The sequence below is a fragment of the Rhinatrema bivittatum genome, chromosome 2 (genome assembly GCF_901001135.1).
Source record: "Rhinatrema bivittatum chromosome 2, aRhiBiv1.1, whole genome shotgun sequence".
Classification (NCBI taxonomy): Eukaryota; Metazoa; Chordata; class Amphibia; order Gymnophiona; family Rhinatrematidae; genus Rhinatrema; species Rhinatrema bivittatum.
Window position 1 is genome coordinate 238,518,265 of NC_042616.1, and position 21,114 is coordinate 238,539,378.

Sequence of the window (21,114 nt, forward strand, 5' to 3'; positions counted from 1 at the left end):
GATTCTTCTCCTCCTACCATCTCCTCTCTTTTCTATTTTTCTCACTCCCGAAAACCCCCAAAAGCACTTTTCAGTGCTAACCATGGCTTGAAAAGCCCCTGGATTTAAATTTTGCCACTGTGGCAAAATTATGTCTGTGACAGATGGACATCAGTATTGTTATATCTATCTTGGGCCCAACCAGGATATGGCAGCCTGCTGGGACTGCGGGAGGATGTCCTCCAGGGCCCAGTGGCAAAGGGCCGTGAAGATTGCCTGACTTTGGGAAGGGGACCACGCCACATCAGGGACCTGTGCCCTGAGGAGATCTGCCCACTCTTCCCCAGTGAGGGAGCCTAAATGGCTCAAAGAAACAAAGGGCCTCCTCCAAAACAAAGAACTTGGAGGGCAGAAGTAAGGCCGGAGAGTTATCTCGTAGACTGCTTCAACTGGAACTGGCCTCTGACTCAACCTGGACCCTGGGTGCGTTGTCTGCGCTGTAAGGTTCACTTCCGAGGCATGGAGACATGCCGCACCAGGCCTGAGAAGCAATGTGTCGTGTATCAGCTGACGCAAAATCGCACTCGATGCAGGACTCTGATGTCCCGATGCTCCCGGCATCGGTATCTGCACCGACGCCACGCGGTGCATTGGATGATCCACCAATGCATACGATGCATCCTATTGCAAAACATGGCAAAGCAAAGAGCAAAACCTGCCATGTCTAGCACCGATCCTCAGAACCTAGACAGTACTCAGCCCCAAGGAGTCCTGGTTGCTTGGATCCCACATTCCCGAGCCTATTATCAGACCTGGATTATTCTGGGGAATCAGAAGGGGATGTACCCCATCGTTCACATCGCTCCTTTTCCTCCAGCTCTGCTAGAGATGGTGACTGGAAACGAAGGTCAAATGGGAAGTTCTCTCCCTCTAGGTAGACATCACACGGCCCACTCTCAGGAACCTCCCTACATCCCAAAAAAGAGGAAGAAGGTTAAACACCCCAAGGGGACTACAAGGAGTAGTCTCGCAGACGATATCCCAAATCGATTCAAAACATCTTTGATTCGGTAGTCCTTACACAACAGCCAGGTTCACCATCAAGCCTTTCTGGTGAGGGTTCGGGTCATTTCACACCTCACTCTCTTCTGCACTTGGATACTGAAATCTTGGTTAGTGAGACAAGCCCACAAGGAATTCCATATGGCAGGGAACCGCATGGCTCCTCTCCGCCATCGCCCAGCTTTTCTACAAGAATTCTCTCTGACCTTCCGGGTGACTCGCTGGAACCAACATCATCACCTGAGGACTTTTCTTACTCCAGATTTGTGGAGAAGGTGGGCTCTGTATTAAATCTGGAGACCAAGAAACTACCTGACTCACAGGCCGAAGTACATGACCTCCCGGCTGAACCTACTGCTTTGCTATCCCATTCGGTCTTGGATGTCGTCATGGACAAAGCCTGGGAGATTCCTTTCTCCACACCCACCACATCCAGAAAGACTGAACTAAAATTTTGAATGCGCAAGTTTCTCCACTTCACTGCTGTGTAACTACCATATGCCTTGATTTGTGGTGGAGTCTGCTATGAAAAAAGCCAGGAAAACAAGGCTGTATTCCAATACTCCACTAGGCAAGGACAGTCTGTATCTGGATGATTTCGGCAGAAAAGTATTCCAGGGATCCATGCTGAATGCTAAGTTGCAACAGCACCAATTCTATATTACCCAATATCTGTACAAGTGCTTCCGGCGCCTAAAGTTGGAAGAGGATCAACCTTCACAGTCGGACTTCCATAAATGGATGGTGGGCGATCTAGAAGAGGGCCTGCATCATCTATGAGGGCTTTGATCTATCAACCCAGACCTCAGCAGCTGCTATAGCAGCATGTCGCATAACGTAGCTACAGGCGAGTGCGATCCGCGAAGATGTCCATGATAAGCTTGCTGATCTCCCCTGCAAAGGTGATAACTTGTTCAGTGACAAACTTTGTGAAACGGTGTCAAGCTTAAGGAACAGAGTGTAGCAGTGTCATCCCTTACATCGCTTCCGGATCAGCCTATTCCGAAACACTTAATCCTCTACAGGAGACCCTTCTATCCCCGAAGCTCTTACAAACCTCAATCTTACACCACTCAGAGGACTCAACCACCACAGACACAACAACAATGGAGCTGGCCCCAGACCCAGCGCACCCCCAAGCCAGTCCCAACTGCTGTTCCCAAAAACCAGCTGTCTTTTTGATCCTGCCACAGCTACAGCAAGCAGTAAGCGGATGCCTTACTTCATTCGCACCAGCTTGGGGGCAAATTACTTCAGACTATTGGGTCCTAAGCATCATCCAGAATGGCTACCATCTCAATTTCAGAATACCTCCCATGTTACCACATTTGACTCCTCCTGCTCGGGAGACCGATACACTCCCCCTTTTACAGGAAGTCAAACTCCTCCTGAGTCAAGGAGCGATACAGAAAGTTCCCCATTTTCAACAGTCCCTGGGGTTCTATTCACAATACTTCTTCATACCCAAGAAAAGTGGAGGGCTGCGACCCATTCTGGATCTCAAAGCACTGAACAGATTCGTGATCCGGGAAAAATTCAAGTGACTTCTCTTGAGCATCTTAACCTACCTACAGCCCAGACACTGGATGTGTTCACTGGACCTCAAAGATTCTTATGCTCACATCCCCATGCACCCTTCTTCCTGGCACTACCTGTGCTTCCAAATTCACAATTAACACTATCAGAATTGGGTTTGGCCTCTCATCCACGCCCAGGATTTTCACCGAATGTCTAGCAGTAGCTGTGGCCCATCTTTGGAAGGGCCACAAGTCTTACTTTACCTTGACGACTGGTTACTAGTAGCCCCAGCTCGGGAATTGATTCTACCCATCAAATTTGAGTTCTGACATGTCTGGAGAGCCTGTGATTCCTGGTAAACTATGAGAAATCCCACCTCGACCCTGCCCAGATGCTACAATTCACAGGTGCGCGAATCAACGCACAACTCTGAACAGTCTTCCTCCCAGAAGACAGTATCTCCACATTTCGAACCCTGGCCAGAACCCTGAGATGTTTTAAAACAACCTACTGTGCACCAAATCCTAACACTCTTGGGTCACATGGCAGCCACATATGTAATAACTCACGCCTGCCTCCACATGCGTCATCTCCAATGGGGCTTATGGTCCCAGTGTTCTCACCCGATGTCACGCAAGATAATGCTAACTCTATGGCAAGGGATGTGGACTGGTGGCTGTGACCAAAAAATCTGCACTCAGGTGCCCCCTTTTGACTTCTACCTCACCAAGTCATACTGTCTACAGATGTGTCCACGACGGGGTGGGGAGCCCACCTAATGCATCTAAAGACTCAAGGGCTATGGTCATGTGGAGCGGAGTTTCCAAATCAACCTTCTAGAACTCTGAGCCATTCGCTATGCATTTGCACCTTTTCACGACTTCTTGCACACAAAAATCAGTCATGATTTACACGAACAACCAGGTTGCCATGTACTACCTAAACACAGGAGGGGGGTCCGGTTCCAGGACTTTGTGCAAAGAATCCATACTACTACTGGAATATGCACTAGCACACTCGATACAGCTTCAAGCCACTTATCTCCCCAGTGTAAGGAACTCTGAAGCAGACTGACTCAGCTGTCTCTTTCATCCCCACGAGTCGGAGTTAAACAGGGACCTACATCTTTCGCCAGTGGGGAACGCCTTTAGTGGATCTCTTTGCCACAGAATGCAACGCAAAGGTGCCACAGTTCTGCTCCCTCTATCCGAGCGACAAAAGGATAGCCCAAGATGCCTTCCTCATAACGTGGTCAAACTCTTTTCTATGCATTCTTTCCAATTCCACTGATAGGATGGGTATTACAGAAATGCATGATGGACAACTCTGATCTCATCCTCATCATCCCGGCGTGGCCCAGACAACCTTGTTATACCTACCTAGTTCATCTCTCCATACAACCCCCGATTCCCCTCAGGAGCAGGGTCTGCCTCCTATTGCAGGAAGAGTGAACACTGATACATCCTATGCAAGATTCCCTTCTCCTGACGGCATGGAAATTGAAAGGGATGTATTAAGCCATCTTACCATCGCTCACGACATTCAAGATATCCTCATCTTGGCATGGAAACCCTCCATGAGGAGGAATTATGCAGCCAAATGGTCATGGTGCTGCCGCTGGTGCATAACGGCGTCCCTGGACCCTTTCCGTTCTTCACCAGATCAGCTACTTAAATACCTTCACCTACTATTTCAGTCTGGGTACACCTCGGTGCCATTGCAGCGTACCATTCCTCCATTGAAGGCATCTCCATCTCTATGCATCCTTTAATATCCCGCTTCGTGAGAGGCACCCTACGGCTCAGGCTCCCTGTGACTCCTCCCGCTGTTCCTTGGGACTTGAATGTCGTCCTCGAAACACTGATGCTCCCCCCTTTGAACCTCCTGGGAACGGTCGAATTGAAGTTTCTAACCTGGAAAGTGCTATTTCTCGTTGCTATCACGTTGGCCTGACGGTGGGAGAACTGCAAGCGCTGGTGCATTACCCCCCCCCCCCCTCCTTCTTCAATTCTATCATGACAAAGTCACCCTGAGAACACCTCTGTCCTTTGTTCCTAAAATGACCATCACATTGCCAATCTTTTTTCCGACGCCTCATGCCTCGGAAAGGGAATCACTATTACATATGCTGGATTGCAAGAGAGCCCTGGCTTACTATAAACAGAGGACCCATTCTCCTCGTAGGCCTTCGCAATTTTTTCTCTCCTACAACCTGAATACCTCAGGACATCTGGTGTCTAAACGTATGCTGACTAGCTGGTTAGCACAATGCATCCACTGCTGTCATAGTCGATGAGAAACTCTGCCATCAAAGGTAAAGGCCCACCAACTAAGGGCAGTAGCTGCTTCCATAGCCCACTTGAGACAGGTTCCTCTTCAAAACATTTGCAAGGCAGCGACCTGGTTGTCTTCACACACTTTCACCTCCCATTATTGCCTGCAACGGCATGCCAAGTTAGACGCCATAATGGGCTATGAAATTTTAAGTCCTGCTACTAATCCATAGACCTCCACCGACCTAATAGGTTTTTTTGCAAAAAAAAAAGAAAAGAAACAAATGGTAGGGGACACAGGGACATGTGTACCCACGGACTGAAAGCTCTGCTCACTTAACGCTATCCACTATCTGTGCTCCGAAATCTTGAGCTGGGGACTCCCAGAAAGCATGGCTAATTCAGCCTGCTTATCTGCTGGGGAAAAAGCAAGTTTGCTTACTGTTAAGTAGATAGCAGGATGAATTAGCCATGCGTCCCCACCCTCCTCCCTGGACAGTCTGTTTCTTCACAATCTCTGGACCTACTCTCTTTATGCTCCTTTTTCTGTGCTTTGGGACCACCTGCAGGGAGGCTATTGACCGGGCGGGAAGGCACTGTGCAGGCGTGCAGCAGCAAAACTTTCAGCTGCTAGGGGAAGTTCCCGCTGAGCGCCACTAGGGGGCGCGCCCAGCAAACATGGCTAATTCATCCTCCTATTTACGAAAAACACAGTTTACGGTAAGTTTCCTAAACTTCTTGTATTCTTTTCTTTTTTTGACGTAATCATGTTCTCTTTTGTGCATTACTTTGCTGCTGCAGATGTTAAGGCGTCTGACACTCATTCATTACCTAAAAACATACCAATCTGAATCATATTACATCTGGTTTCAGTACTGCTCTAGTATTTCTTTAAAATACGGGCCAAAACACCCTGGTGGTAGTGGAAAGAAGAAAAAAAAATTCTTCAAAGCAAAAATATATATTAAAAAAAAAAAAAAAAAAAGGTTCCCTTTTGCTGTTAAACACAGATTTGAACTCCGCTCTTGTATGACACTTTTGTTTAAAATTTTACCCGATTCTGTCTGCTAACGAGGGATGCAAATAATTCATACCGGTATTACATTGTCCCCTTCCCCTGAAGAATGAAGGGGCAATTTAATCTTTATCTGCCATAATTTACTGTATGTGAATAAGTTTCTATTCTGACCCAAGGAAGGGGAGCATTGCCTCTCGAAATCTAGTTAATAAATGTATTGTTAGTCCAATAAAATGATATTGTGCATATGTGTGTGTGTTAGCAGATAAACATATTACAGCCTGATCCAGTAAAGTCCGTGGGAGAGCGGACTAACGCCCGCTCTCCCGGCGCGCGCACCGGCCCCTCGCCGGTGCGCGCGATCCAGTATTTAAATTAGGCGACGCGGTGCAAACGAGGAAAAGGAGGCGCTAGGGACACTAGCGCGTCCCTAGCGCCTCCTTTTGGCCTGAAGCGGCGGCTGTCAGCGGGTTTGACAGCCGACGCTCAATTTGCCGGCGTCGGTTCTCGAGCCCGCTGACAGCCACGGGCTCGGAAACCGGACGCCGGCAAAATTGAGCGTCCGGTTTTCGGCCCGACAGCCGCGGGCCGAATTCAAAATTTATTTATTTTTTTTTACTTTTTTATACTTTTGGGGACCTCCGACTTAATATCGCTATGATATTAAGTTGGAGGGTGCACAGAAAAGCAGTTTTTACTGCTTTTCTGTGCACTTCCCTGGCGCCGGAAGAAATTAGCGCCGACCTTTGGGCGGCGCTAATTTCTTAGAGTAAAATGTGCGGCTTGGATCGCTCGGGAATACCTAATAGGGCCATCAACATGCATTTGCATGTTGAGGGCGCTATTAGGTGCTGCGGGTGGGCCGCGTGTTTTCCTCCCCTTACTGAATAAGGGGTAAGGGAAAACACGCGTCCAGAGCAGGGTGACAGTGCGCTCCGACGGAGCACACTTTACTGGATCGACCTGAAACAGGTTTGCTAACCTTTATTTCTGTGTATTTAAGCAGACTAAGATAGCAGCCACAGTATTTTATATCGTTTACTATATTACTACAATTTTTTTTCCTTTACATAGTACCTGTCATTCAAATTGGATTGCTTAGGGTTATTATCATATTACCCAATGATAAATAAATATATGCCCAGGATGGAGAGATTCATAGCTGCCAAGTCAGCTAATTTGTAGAGAGAGAGAGTTTAGGCTAGTCCTGGTTTTGACAAATCCCACCTGCAGCTCTGATTAAAATAGTAGAAGCAGGGACTACAAATACCAGAAAGCTTTGAGATGTAAAGTCAAAAACCAAGACTAGTCTAAACTGCAGGAGCTAGCAGCTCCAGATCCTCAACAGGTCAGGGCTGACTGGGCTACCCACTTCGCTTTCTGACTTTTGCTTTGATATACGGGGCCTTGAAAAACCAGGACTGGCTCAGTTTGAAGCCAGGTGCTTAACATAGAGTTGTTCCTTTCCTTGGTAGAGATTCTGTTCCATAAAAATAAACAAACATTCTGCATTTAACACCTTTATATATATCTCTCCGTTATGTTCCTTCATATGAAATGACTCGCATAATAAAAATCTGCCATTCCTTATTAGTAATTTGTATAGCATACATCCTAACTTAAAATCACTTGAACACGGAGCATGCACCGTCAAGGGCAATGTCATTAAGAACCTATCCTCTGATCTAAATACCTTATCCCAAGTACATGTCAATCTTTAATGCGTGCGTTGTTTGACCTCCATTAAGTCAATGTAAACCGTTGTGATCTTTATTTATTTGGAATGACGGTTGATAAAATGGCTAAATATCAAATGCACACAGCACTGTACAGAGACACATAATGGTCAGTCCCTACTCCTTGGAACTTATAGACTGTTCAAGACAGACAAAACGCACAGCAAAAACATATTAAGATGTTTTTTGAATGAAGTGAGTAAGGCCATGACAGAAGATTTAAAGTAGGAAGGAACTAAACCAGGCTTATATGGTTTAAAAGCCAGCCAGCTTAAAAGGTGGCTTATATGTGATCTTAAACACTAAGAAGCTTGAAGTAAGTAAAGGTAAAGAATCAATAGCTTACCTGATTTGCTTCGGGAGCAAAGAGTCGATTTTTGGCTGATTCACCAATCTGTAGAAGAAAAGCAGAAGGAGTTACATGGGGGAGGGAGAGAAAATAAGTTAAGTAGGCTACATTTTAACTTTCTCATACAAGCTCAAAATAGTCTACTGCTCTATAAGACTGTACAGAAAACTCGTTGGTCTTGACATGGGGACTGTGGGAGCATAAGCAGAGGGGGTGAGGCTAGAGAGCACACAACAAAGAAAAAAACAATTGTTCTGCTCCTTCAGGAACCTCTCTCCTGCTGTGTCCTGTAGCATGAACAAAGAAGAGGGGCTGAACCCTCTCTCTGTGTTTTACTGGTACTCCATATCTGACCATACCTGCTTGCTTGAAGCACTGTCACTAATGTTGCCCTCAGATTAATAATAATCTTTCTTCAAGGGCACCCTATGCTCTGTCAGCCTGACTGAATGATCTCTCCCATGGGAGTGGCATGTTCCCTCATAAGCAGAAGGGCCTTGTTGTAGGGGAAGAAACAGGGCTTAACCTGCAATACTCATAAAGAGAATGGGGCCTGTGAAATGTGTGGATGTGCCATGTGCGTGTTTTTTTTTTTTTTTTTTCCCCGTGGACCATTTAACTCTGTGCCTTTTTTGTTTTTAACCTGCAGGTGGTGTGATTGCTTACATCAGCTCCTCGAGCTCTGTGTCCAGCCCTGCCTTGTTCCATAATGAGAGCTCAAATGGCAGCTTCCAGTCCTCCTCCTCGTCACTACCATCCTCTCCGGGTAGCTGCAGCAGCCAGAGCAGCGACATGAGCAGTGAGAGCAGCCTCTCCACGGGGGTTCCTGGGGGGCAGCAGCTGGATTGCTCCCTCCCCACAGGAAAGTCCTGTGCTAGTAGTGGTGCTGCACTGGCCAGGGGGCATGGTGGGCCTGCAACAAGTGAGTCCATTATTTAAAAAAAAAAAAAGTGTTCAGCCAGTTGCATTGCTGGTTTGATGCTGTCTGCCAGTATCTTTGAATTGGTGTTTATGCTTTTTGTCAGTGCAGTGAAAGGTATCACCTCTTAGAAAGATTTAATTTTTCTCCAGGGACAATATGGCTACTAGAGCCTCACACTGTTTTCTTCCATAGTGACGGGAATATAAAATGGTTAGCAACAGTATGGGGGAAAACACCAGGATCTTTGCGCTGCTAGCACTTGTGTCACAAAAAAAACATAAGAAATGCCATACTAGGTCAGACCAAAGGTTTCCGACAATGACCGATTCAGGTAACAAGTAGAATCACAATGTATAGATCCAATCCTTGCTCCTAACCAGGGATAAGCAGTGGCTTTCCCAAGTCTACATGACTAATAATGGTTTTCCTCCAGGGACTTGTTTAAACTTTTTTGTCATATTTTTAGAAACATTTTATTTAAACAGATTGTACAGTGGGTATAGTAGAAGATGCCTTGTAATGGATTATCTTTCTAGAATATTCTAACAGCAGGAAAAAGACAAGCAATGAGGCAACCACCATAATATCAAACAGACCAGCAGAAGCAAGTTATATATTAAGATATATGGGGGGGAAATATTGGAAATAGGTTATCATACATTACCCCATTACTCTTAAGCTCAGGTGTCAACTTCTCAGCACCACCTCATGCATCTGCGACAGCAGGGGGACTGTTCTCTTAAAAATTGGCTATTGTAGTTCTAGCTGCTAATAGCAATTGAATATGTATGCTCTTAAACTGTGTGGTCAAAGATGCATCCTCCCACCATCCCAGAAGACAGAGCAGGCCTTAAGGATAGTGTCAATATTGGTCCCGACCTGTGCCTAAAAAAGTCTATAATCAACCCACAAGACCAGCGTTCTCTTTTTTTTTTTTTTTTTTGCATTGGCCCCTTTAATTGTAAATTGAGTGAAAAAAATGCTTTCTCAGTTGTTTTAAATGTGCTACCTATTAGCTTCATGAAGTGACCTCTACTCCTTGTACTATTTGAAAGGGCAAATGTTCTCTATTTATTCAATCCACCCCACTCAAGATTTTATAGTCCTCTATCATGTTTCCTCTCAACTGATCCTATTTTCTTTATTTGGATCCACCTTCCAGTTTTTCAAAGATGTCCCTTTGGCTTTAAAAGCCTCTTTCACTCTCCATGTAATCATGCTGTAAGTAGTTTGGTTGTCTTTCTACCTTTTGTAATACATGGGATACATCTAGTCTGGGCTTTCTCAACTGGTGGTTTTAAACAGTAAAAATAGATATTTTCCAAAATTTTGAACAACCAGTGAAATTTTCATGCATTTCATAAAGTAAACTTTGAATACATTATTAACACAATTGTCAGAAGTGGTTTAAAAAAAAGTTTCACCTTTAGCTAAGGTTTTAAACAGTATCTGTGCTGCATACAACCACTTTTTTAGTTTTTTTTTCTCTAACTAATTTCCTCATTTTATCGTAGTCTCCCTTTTTTTTTTTAAAGTTAAATACTTTAATGTCCTCACTTCATTCAGTGATTTGTTAAATTTTTTGATTACATTATGATCGCTGTTGCCAGGTGGCACCCATAATTGTTACCTTTTGCACTAGATCCTGCAACACAGTGAGGATTAGATCCGGTGTAGTCTGCCCTTTTGTCAGTTCCAGGACCAGCTGCTCCATGAAGAAGTAATTTATGGCAAATAGAAGTGTCACCTCTCCTAGCATATCCCGATTTAAGATATTTACCCAAACAATATTGGTTAATTGAAATCTCCCATTATTATCGTGTTGCCAAATTTGTTTGTTTTCCTAATTTCATTAGTATTTTGCTGTTTCTCTTCATCCTGGCCAGGTGGATGGTAGTTATATCCTCAGCACTATGCTCTTCCCCTCCCCCCCCCCCAACACTTGTGGACTTTCTATCTCCTGCAGGACTTTTATCTTGTTTGACTCTATGCCATCCATAACATTCAATTTGAGTAGTCTTTAATACCAGGGTGCAAATGGTAGTATCCCATTGGTTATCCTTCCACCAGTCTCTGAGTTGCCGATTATGTCTACATCTTTGTTCAGTGCCATACTTTCCAACTCTCCAATCTTATTTTATTTTTTAGACTTCTAGTGTTCGCATACAGATAATTCAAAGTATGTTTTTAATTGAATTCTCAACATGCCTAACGGGTAAAAAAAACCCAACTCCAAGCTGCCCTTTGCACAGGTCCCAATAACTCTCCCTAATATTTCATCTCCAATGCAGTTTAAAAAAATATTGTATAGTTTGGCAGGCACATTTTAAATAAAGCAGAGGTCATTGTTCTTAGAGTAAAGTTTTTCCTATTTAGCATCTCTCATATGATCTTATTTGCTTCCCAGAGTTCAGTGGCATGGTGCTTCTGTGTAAAGTCTGTGGAGATGTGGCCTCGGGGTTCCACTATGGAGTCCATGCCTGTGAGGGCTGCAAGGTGAGTTATTAACAGCATGTCTAGAAGCAGCTGCTTTGGGTGTGTTTGACGAGTTTTAAGTAGGAGTTTGTGCTCATTTTAAAAAGTCCGCTTTCAGTTGCTGGGGAACTGGTCAGAGCACCGATGTTGTTATGCCTACTGAAGAACAGTGGTCTTCTGTTGTCATTCAGTGTCAAATAAACAGCATTGTTAGCAATCACAGTAAAATGGGGAATTTTGTATCTTGGTATATTGCACCAAAATGGTTTGCTGGTCAAGAGTTGTGGGGTTCAGAGAATTCCTGAAGTGGAAAGATGGAAATAAATTTGACACTGTGGGACATAGCTGCTCACGTGATATTTGGATTGCTGCAATATACCACAAAATCTCCAAGATCAGATTTGTTTCCGCCACCTGCTGCACTTGGTACACATGTAATGCACACTATAGTCACCACTCTGTGCTTTCCCTGCCTCACAGTGCTTCAGTTTGCTCTTCAGTGAGCACATGCATCCAGGTACTCCCCCTTCTCTCATGTCCCTTCTTAAAGGGGAAAGAAAAGAAACTTAATTGGATGAGTAATTTTATTTGATGCAACTCAGAGACCCCCAAAGCTTGTAGATTTTTTTTTTAGATTGCTCTTGATGTCATGTATAAGTGATTTGTTTTTGTATTTTGACAGGACAAGATTGATTTTTTAGCTGTAGCATTATTTTACCTTTTTAATTGCTTTCAGTCCACTCCAAACCTTAAGGAAGACATTAAAGTCTAGCCCTTGTTCAGGCTTGGGAGAGAGTAGGTGATTGGGAGAGTGCCCACCAGTGGCAGCGCTATTCTTGATCTTTGCAGCGCCTTCTCTGCTGACTTAAAAAAAAAAAAAATATATATTTTAGGGTTTCTTTAGGAGAAGTATCCAACAAAATATCCAGTATAAGAAGTGCCTAAAGAATGAGAGCTGCTCCATAATGAGAGTGAACAGGAATCGCTGCCAGCAATGTCGCTTCAAGAAGTGCCTGGCCGTGGGGATGTCCAGAGATGGTATGTTTCCTCCCCCACAACTTCCTGAACTTTCCTCAAAACCAGAGTTAAATGTTTTTTAGTTATTCATTAATCCTGTTTCTTGGGTATGCTGTAGCTTGCTTTTTTTTTTTTTTTTTTTTTAATTAAGCAGATTAAAAAACCAAGGATATAAACTCCTGCCTGAAATAATTTGCATTTGTGACCGGAAGTTTCACAGAACTGATATCATGAATAACGTGAAGAGGTCGTTGTGTGTATGTGTTTGGGGAGGGGGAGTTTCTGGATAAGAGGGTGTTTTAAGTGGCTTTGGGGGGGGGGGGTTAGGGAGATCATGTAATACCTTTGTCATTTTCCTGGTAGTAACATCCACACTGTAGGGCCACTGTAATCATCCTCAGGATCTTGTCCATAAAAGGTGCTCAAAAGGGTAGTAGTTTACTACAGATCCAACCTCAGTACTTTTTTGTACTCTTGCTGATCCTGTAAAGGAGACTTGTGCATTTATAATCCTTTTTTTTTTTTGTTTGTTTTTGTTTTCTTTTTTTTGCGACCTGTTTGCTCTGTGAAGGGAAGGGATTTATGTGAAAGAGTATTGTAAATAAATACTTTAAGTACTGACCAGAATGGATAAAAATCATGGTGTGTTTTTTCTGAATTAAATCGGACTATTTTGATTTGAAATAAGATTTTTTTTTAAAGTTTATTTAAAATGGAGGGTTTTAAAAAAAAATATATATTTAAAGGAAAATGTATATAATACAAAATCATCTTTTATGGTTCAAAAATATAGCAATCTAACACTTTAAATTAAAAAAAAAAAGTGCTGAGTCCGTGTATTTCTTATCAAAAATTGAGTCTTAAAGGGTGTTTCCTTTATGAAGAATCAAAAATACAATAGTTCAACTTTTGAGGCTAAAATTTTATAAATAGGACCCAGGAAGTCATGTGCTGTGTGAAATCTGATCATAAGGGGGACGGTTTGAGTGTAATAGATTTGCAAATGATATTATTACATGCATTGGGAATGGCTTAAGTCCCATTCAAAAAGACGACTTGTATCATGATTAAACACAGAGACTGTTTAGTTGGTTTCATAGTTCTGCATTATAGGTTCTTCCTCCCAGAGCTATTTTTGGCTTTGGGTTCAAATTGTGGATATTTATAATAAACTGCCGCTGACGGAGACAGTTTAACTTGCCCAGTAACTACCAGCCCTGGTGCCTGGGTGGTCAGGCCACGTCAAGTAAATGGCTTTGAACTGTCCTGCTTGCATGTGTAAACAGCAATACAAATAATTATTTTGGGTAAGAGCTGGGACGGGGCGTGGGTGTTGGATTAAGTATGGTTACAAAGCCTGGAATAGACAACCAGCAGAGGAATGCTTAACTGAATTTAAACATGCTTGGGACAGTGTCGCATAACACCTTACTCTGTAATAATCTAGAGAGCTACCAAAACTGATGAGCTGGTGGTTTGATCCTCTGGCTGTCCTCTGCATGATGACGTTAGGGTTATAACCATGGTTGGTCCGTAATCATCTTGGAAGCCTGAGACTCACCGTGCCACCTCTCTTTGCACATTGTCTCTTCACCTCTTGGACCCTCTAAATTTTCATATCGGAATAGACTATGATCATAAGGCCCATCCAGTCTGCCAGTTTTCACTGCTGGCACGATGTCCTATGTCTTTGATCTGACTGAGCAAACACTCGATCCCTCCCTTCTTTTTTTTTTAGTCTACCTGAATTAAGTTTTGTTGACAGAGTTGTATTTCTTTCTAAAGAATAAATGCACTTCTCTGCATGTGGTGTAATATGTAAGCAGTCACGTTTTTCCTTTCCTCGCCAGCTGTTCGCTTTGGTCGCATACCGAAACGTGAAAAGCAGAGGATGCTTCTGGAGATGCAGAGTGCTATGAACACCATGATGAGCAGCCAGTTCAGCGGCCACTCGCCAGAAGAATCCCCGACCCCCCCCCAGGCTCCTCCAGAAGCTGCGGGGCCCCAGGAGCCAGAAAACTGCAAGGCCCCCACCCCACCCCCGCCTCTTCTTCCTCCATCCTCTGATGGCGCCAAAGACGACGTCCTGGGCACTCTGACCAGAGCTCACAGGGACACCTTCATGTACAACCAGGAGCTGCCCGCATCCCCAGCCTCGCAGCCGCAGAGCGGGGGGAGATGCTCGAGGGGGGCAGAGCAGCAGCGTCGCGCCGCTGGCCGCACTCGCGGCGCGGTCGGCGAAGCCCAGCACCCCGGCGCTGAGAGTCGGCAGTGCCTGGCCAGGCAACACAAAGAATACCTGAATGGGCACATCATGTGCCCTGTAAGCTGGCACAGAAGGAACTCTCCCGGCTGCAGCGCACAGCGGGTGCCTGGAAGAGGACTGGCTGGTGGCTCGGGTCCAAGTGACGCCATAAGCAACTACTTGCACAGCACTGGAGGGAGAATGCATCTGGTACGGTAATCCCATTTCTACTGCTCCATGTCGAGTTAAGAAAAGCTCGCTCCTGGGTTGGGGGAGAGAGATGATATGAACACTATATATCCACTGGACTTTTCAGATTGTTATCTTTTCTAGAGAGAGAGAGATTTGCTACAGACCACAAATTGTAAAAAGCCTAGACATGATTTTTCAGGCTGCAGCAAAATGTCTTGCAAAACTGAAAAAGGGGTTTGGTAATACATTAGAGGTTGCTTATTCTGCTTTTTGTTTTCGTCTGATCTGCTCTCACTTTCCAGCTTTTTAACGTCCCTGATATGGTGAAATTAAAATATGTGAGGATGAAAACTTAAGTCAGTGTAACACATTCTGAAGCAGGAATAAACAAAGGCAGGTTTCCCTCTGCTCAGGTAGCTGCATGGGGAAGCCTTTTCAGGAGTCATAACCCACCTGTCGTCCATTTTCTCTGGCCAGGTGTCCATTTCATGGCCCTGTTTTCTGAACTAGTCTAGGCCAGGTTCATGATTAGTCTTTGGTCTGTAAATATGTGTGTGAGACTATCAGACCTCCTTTCATAGCCCATCTTAATGGTTGGCATGGGTTCTGGTGACCTGCTGTGCAAGCTTCTCTCCACAGTGCTTCTCTCTGGCTGCCTCCAAGCAGTTCAAAGCATTGTGACTCTCAGAGCCCAGTGCTTTCCCATCTATTCAGATACAATGCTTTTGTTTCTCAGCTGCTTTTGCAGTTACTGACCCCGGTATTAGCCAAATCTTTTTAAACTAGAAAAATAAGCATAGAGCCAAAAGGCTGAGGTTTGAGCTTGGGGAAAATGTAGATTAGACTATAACAGTACACAAGGAATATGTTAGGCACTAACCTCTAAAGCTAACTTAGGTATTTTAATAGACTTAAATATAGTTGAATACAGATCTTTCCATGGAGAAGAACATTTTTTCCCCATAATTCTGACAATTGCCTCGTAAAATTTTGTGTGTGTCTGGTTTGCTTGTTTGAGTCTTGTGATCTGCATTGTTTTGTGTGTGGTCTTAGAGCAACGTGTGATGCTGACGGTGGCTGTGCTCTCTGTGTGCCACTAGGTGTGCCCCATGAGCCTTTCACCCTATATGGACCCCAATAAATCAGGGCAGCAGATCTGGGAAGAGTTTTCCATGAGTTTCACGCCGGCAGTGAAAGAAGTGGTTGAATTTGCAAAACGTGTTCCAGGATTCAGAGACCTCTCGCAGCATGACCAGGTCAATCTGTTGAAGGCCGGGACCTTTGAGGTAAGCCTTGGAGAGTGATTAGATTTAAAATTCTCATACCACATTAAGTAAACTCTTATGCGCAGTGTTACATTGTTGTGTTTCCTATAGACCAGAGGTTCCCAGCCTGTGTACCACTAAATTATGGCCCTTCTGGGGGAAAAAAGATGGAAGCAGATTACAGCTGCCGCCGCTGGCAGCAAAGTCTTTCTCTCTCCCTCCTCACCCTAATCCCAAACGTCCCATGCACATGGCCTCCCGAGGAGTCGGCAAGCAGCACTCCTTACCTGCTGCCGCCTCCTCCTCCTCTGCCAGCTTCCTGCTCACATCAGAACTGCAGAGTGGCAGCGGCTACGGGACCCTGTGCGCATCCGACTTCAGCGGGAAGCTGGCAGAGGAGGGGTAAAGAACAGTGCTCACCAGGTGGAAATGATTCTGGAAGGGGGGAGGTAATGCCAGAAGGTAGGGGGAGAGAAGGGAAAGCGGTGATACCAGGGAGGGAGGAAAGGAAAAGTGGTGATGCTAGGGAGGGTGGGGAAGGGGAAGGTGATGGTATGTCGACAAAGTGAACCCAATGCTGAGTGTGCCACAGCATAAAGAGGTTGGGAGCCACTACTGTAGACAGATGTGTCAAATGGGGACAGAGACAGGAATTAGCCTTAGATAAGGCAAATAAACCTCTGATGATGATGTAAAAAGTCTAGATGGGCCCTCGTGTATGTCTGCAGTAAAATAGTCACTGCTCTTGGTGTCCTGTCCAGTGTTTCCTGCAATAGATGTTTGAAGCCATCCTATCCACTGTGCTTTTGAAATTTAATGCATTTCTGGCAACATCTAGAATATGACCTTTTAAACAAGTGGTTCTCAGCCAGTCTGTTTTTCAGGATAGCCACAATTTTAATATGCATATGAGAGAGTTGCTTATAGCATTTAATGTGGATATCCTGAAAACCTGACTGGCTGAGTAGGTCCTGAGGACCAGATTGAGAAGCACTAAGTTGAATTTTTATTACCAGGTTGTTAACCTGGGCCTTTTATTTTGTTTTTTATTCCCTTAGCGCTAGCTTCAAATATTTTTCTTCTTATTGACCAAAATAAGTTACCATTGATTTCCTTAAATTTAAATGTCTTTTTGAGGTTTTGAAGTGCTGTTTTTAGAATTCTAACATTTTATAAAAAAGGTAACTATGAGAACATAGTGGTAACAAACTACAACATAGAGAAGTTTCAAAAGAAAAATAATAGAATATTACACCAAATTCTCTAAATAGCCTACAACATAACAATAGAAAAGGGTAATCGAAAGAGGAATAAATAGAGCTAATAGGAAAGTATAAAGTTGCCGCAGAATGACAGTGGTTAAATAATACAATTATACATCCTTATTTCAGACATAGAGCTCTAGTTATCTTAGAATTTACATCTCAGGAGTGCCTTAAGCTATATCAGTACTCAATGAGTTAAGAAATGTTTTTAACTGTTCAGGATAAAAAACTATGTAATTATTATTATTGTATCTAGTACAGTGTTTACAAGGGAACCATAAATGGAATGTAAGAAACATAAGAAATGCTATGTTGGGTCAGACCGAAGGTCCATCAAGCCCAACATGTTAACTTTGACAGTGGCCAATACAAATCACAAGTACCCAGCAGAATAGATCCCAATCCTTCTTGCTCATAACCAGGGTTCCCTGTACGTACCTGGATCAGTCCAGATGGAGTCAGACAAAGCTTTGAAGGGTGCTGCCTTATAAACCAGTGCACCCTCTGCCAATCCTCAGTATCTTTCTGACTCCAGCAGATAGGAGTGGGGGAACCTGTGGTCCCCCAGTACATTGCTTGAAGGTTAGATTTATTCCTTCTCTATTTCTAAGCTTCTTTCTTGCCTTAGATGGATCAAGTTGTTACAATTTAAAAAAAAAAAAAAAAAAAAAGCAAAGCTATTAGCTTATAACTTGCAGGCAGATCTGTTTTGTCACTGTCTTTCTTCACTGCTCTGTGTTTGGCTGTAGCGGGGTAAGTTTTTTGTACTTGTCTTTTTCACAGGGATAGTTTCTAACTCTACTCTCCCTGGGGTGCATGTTGGAGGTCCCAACCTCTCCCCCTTTGGTGCGTTCCGACCCGCTGCCCCGAGAAGCCGCATTCCTTGGGGCTGCCGGCCACAGAAGTTTCATTCCTCTGTGGCGCCTGAAATTCTGATCGGGTCGGTGAGGGAGATAGCAAGCGGAGTTTTTTGTTTTGTTTTTTTTTCCCCGCTGCCCGCGGCACTGCCTGCTGATTTCCTCGCGGCTCCCCCTCTCTCCTGCTATGCAGAGGGCTTCCAGGTGTTCGGCATGCGGGGAGCCCGGATCGCGGCTCTCCCGCGAGGGGATATGCATGAGGTGCCTCCCCGGTGGGGAGGGCCCCTCGCAACCGATGGGACGCTCTGTTTAGCGCTTTCAGGCGCGCCTTGATGGGCAGAGGCCGGCCCCAATCCCGCTTAGCGCGGGAACAGCAGCCATTTTGGTGCAGAACCAGTTTCCCCGGCGCTACCAGGAGAAGATTCTGAGGAGATTTCTTCGCTCTTGCCACCGGTTTTAACCCAGATTCCTCCTCTGGGATCCTTCCTACCTTCAGGGGATACCCCAGTTTTGCCTCCCTTGGGGCCACCTCCGTTTTCCACGGACTTTGTACTCCTACCACACAATGGTTATTTGGCGAAGATGAAGCCAGCATCCGGATTCCACGGCTGGGCCTCCGCCTCCCAAAGTGGTCAGGATAGCGGATCCTCCTTCCGCGGGGGTCACCCAGGGAGTAGAGGGCTTAGGGGCGGGGACACTTGTGGCCCCTCAGGGGTCCGCCAGGGTACGTTTGGTACATCCCCCTGCCGGGAGGGGGGGGGGGGGGTGGATCCTGCTCTGGACACGGACCTGGATGATCCCTTGCTTACCACTCAGATGGAAGGTGACGAGGCTAGAGTTCTGTGTATATTCCAGAGGGACGAGTTGGACGCTCTCATTCCACATATCCTGCAGGAGTTGGATATTGAGGCCCCTCAGGATCCGCCTGGGCCCACTCCTTCGGTGAAAAAGGGAGACCCTGTGCTGGCGGGTTTACGCCCTCCGACCAGGGCCTTCCCTACCCATCCTACTCTTCTTCAACTGTTATCTAGGGAATGGGATTCTCCTGAAGCCTCACTTAAGGTCGGCAGAGCAATGGAAAAGCTATATCCCCTCCCGGATGACTTTCTGGAGCTGCTTAAGGTTCCGAAGGTGGACGCGGCGGTTTCGGCCATCATGAAAAGAACAACCATTCCGGTGACAGGAGGTACAGCTCTGCGGGATCTGCAAGATAGGAAACTAGAGGTCTATCTCAAGAGTGTTTGAGGTGTCTGCGCTGGGCATCAGAGCGACCATCTGTAGCTCCCTAGCTCAACGAGCAGGACTTTGCTGGGTTCAACAGCTACTTAGCTCACAAGAGCTCCCTCCGGAGGAAGCACGACAGACAGACCGCCTGGAGGCCGTCATAGCCTATGGAGCAGATGCTCTGTATGACCTTCTCCGAGTTCTGGCCAGATCAATGGTCTCGGCAGTCTCGGCCCAACGCCTTCTCTGGCTCCGCAACTGGTCGGTGGATTCCTCCTCCCAAAACACAGGATTGCTACCCTTCAAAGGGAAATTCCTTTTTGGAGACTACCTGGACCAGATTATTAAGTCCCTCGGAGAGAATATGGTGCATAGACTTCCGGAAGATTGGCCGCGAACTGCTAGGACGTTCAGTGCCTCCAGAAGCCGCTTCCGCAGTCAGTGCCGTTTCCGCGCCACAAGACAGACGACACCTCGTCCGCCCTCTTCCCGATCCCAGTCCTGGTCCTGTTCCTTTCGAGGCCGTAGACAGGCACGAGACGGGATGGCCCAAGGGGCACCCTCCAAGTCTTCATAATGATGTCAGGCTGACCCACTCCCCGACCCCCAGGATAGGGGGGCGGCTCTCCCTCTTTTAGGAGGAGTGGGTCCCAAGAGACAGATTCCTCTTCTCTCCCTGCGGACAACCACAAGAGCAACTGATTGTACCGCAGATGCTCGACAGGCTCCTAGACCTCGGAGCGATCCTCCCAGTGCCGCCAACGGAAGTCGGATCCGGCCATTATTCGGTTTACTTTGTGGTTCCCAAGAAGGAGGGCTCCTTATGCTCAATTTTGTATCTCAAGATGGTCAACAGGTCGCTCAAGGTCCCACACTTCAGGATGGAAACCTTGCGCTCTGTGATTGCGGCGGGGCACTGTGGAGAATTTCTCGCCTCCCTGGATCTGACTGAGGCTTATCTGCACATTCCCATCCTCAAGGTGCATCAGCGCTTCCTTCGCTTCAAAATCCTGGGCCAGTATTTTCAGTTCCAAGCTCTGCCTTTTGGCCTGGCGACCGCCCCCCAGGCATTCACGAAGGTAAGGTGGTGGTAGCTGCAGCTCTCCAACGAGAGGGAATTCTGGTTCACCCATATCTGGACGACTGGCTCATTTGGGCAAAGATCTTGAGCCAGTGTCACCAGGCGGTCGACAGAGTATTGCATCTCCTCCAATCCCTTGGATGGGTTGTCAATTTCGCCAAGAGCAGCCTTACTCCATCTCAGTCTCTGGAATTCCTGGGAGCACGTTTCGACATGGAGGCGGGCAAGGTTTTCTTGCGCCTGTACTGGGCCAGTTGCTCATAACGCAAGTACAGCGCTTCTCTTGCCTCTCCCTTCCCACGGCTTGGGATTACCTACAGGTCCTGGGCTTCATGGCTTCCACTATCTATCTTGTGCCCTGGGCTTATGCGCATATGCGTCCTTTGCAGAGAGCGTTACTCTCCCAATGGAAACCGGTGTTTCAGGAGTTCCAGGCCAAGGACTGCCTGCTCTGGTGGCTTGACCCGCTTCATTTGGCACGGGGAATGCCCTTGGAAATTCCAGAGTGGGTGGTTGTCACCACGGATGCCAGTCTCTCTGGCTGAGGGGCGGTGTGCCAGACGAGTTCAGTTCAGGGACAGTGGACTGAGTCACAAGCCACCTGGCCGATCAATCTCTTAGAAACGAGAGGGTTCG

At 45.9% G+C, this 21,114-nt stretch overlaps 1 protein-coding gene and 1 long non-coding RNA gene across 3 annotated transcripts in view; one reads left to right on the plus strand and one right to left on the minus strand.

Moving 5' to 3' along the window:
• LOC115084426 overlaps positions 1 to 7,983 on the minus strand; it is a 29,324-nt gene extending 21,341 nt beyond the window's left edge. Inside the window, exon 1 of the long non-coding RNA XR_003854552.1 lies at positions 7,933 to 7,983. This is a non-coding gene — a long non-coding RNA (uncharacterized LOC115084426). The remainder of the gene's footprint in view (positions 1 to 7,932) is intronic.
• Positions 1 to 21,114, plus strand: part of NR1D2 (nuclear receptor subfamily 1 group D member 2) — a 44,287-nt gene that overhangs the window by 4,923 nt on the left and 18,250 nt on the right. For both annotated transcript variants that reach the window (XM_029589306.1, XM_029589307.1), the window contains exons 2-6: positions 8,585 to 8,857; positions 11,265 to 11,353; positions 12,226 to 12,370; positions 14,200 to 14,804; positions 15,887 to 16,072. In XM_029589306.1, coding sequence (XP_029445166.1) covers positions 8,585 to 8,857; positions 11,265 to 11,353; positions 12,226 to 12,370; positions 14,200 to 14,804; positions 15,887 to 16,072 — 1,298 coding nt within the window. The remainder of the gene's footprint in view (positions 1 to 8,584; positions 8,858 to 11,264; positions 11,354 to 12,225; positions 12,371 to 14,199; positions 14,805 to 15,886; positions 16,073 to 21,114) is intronic.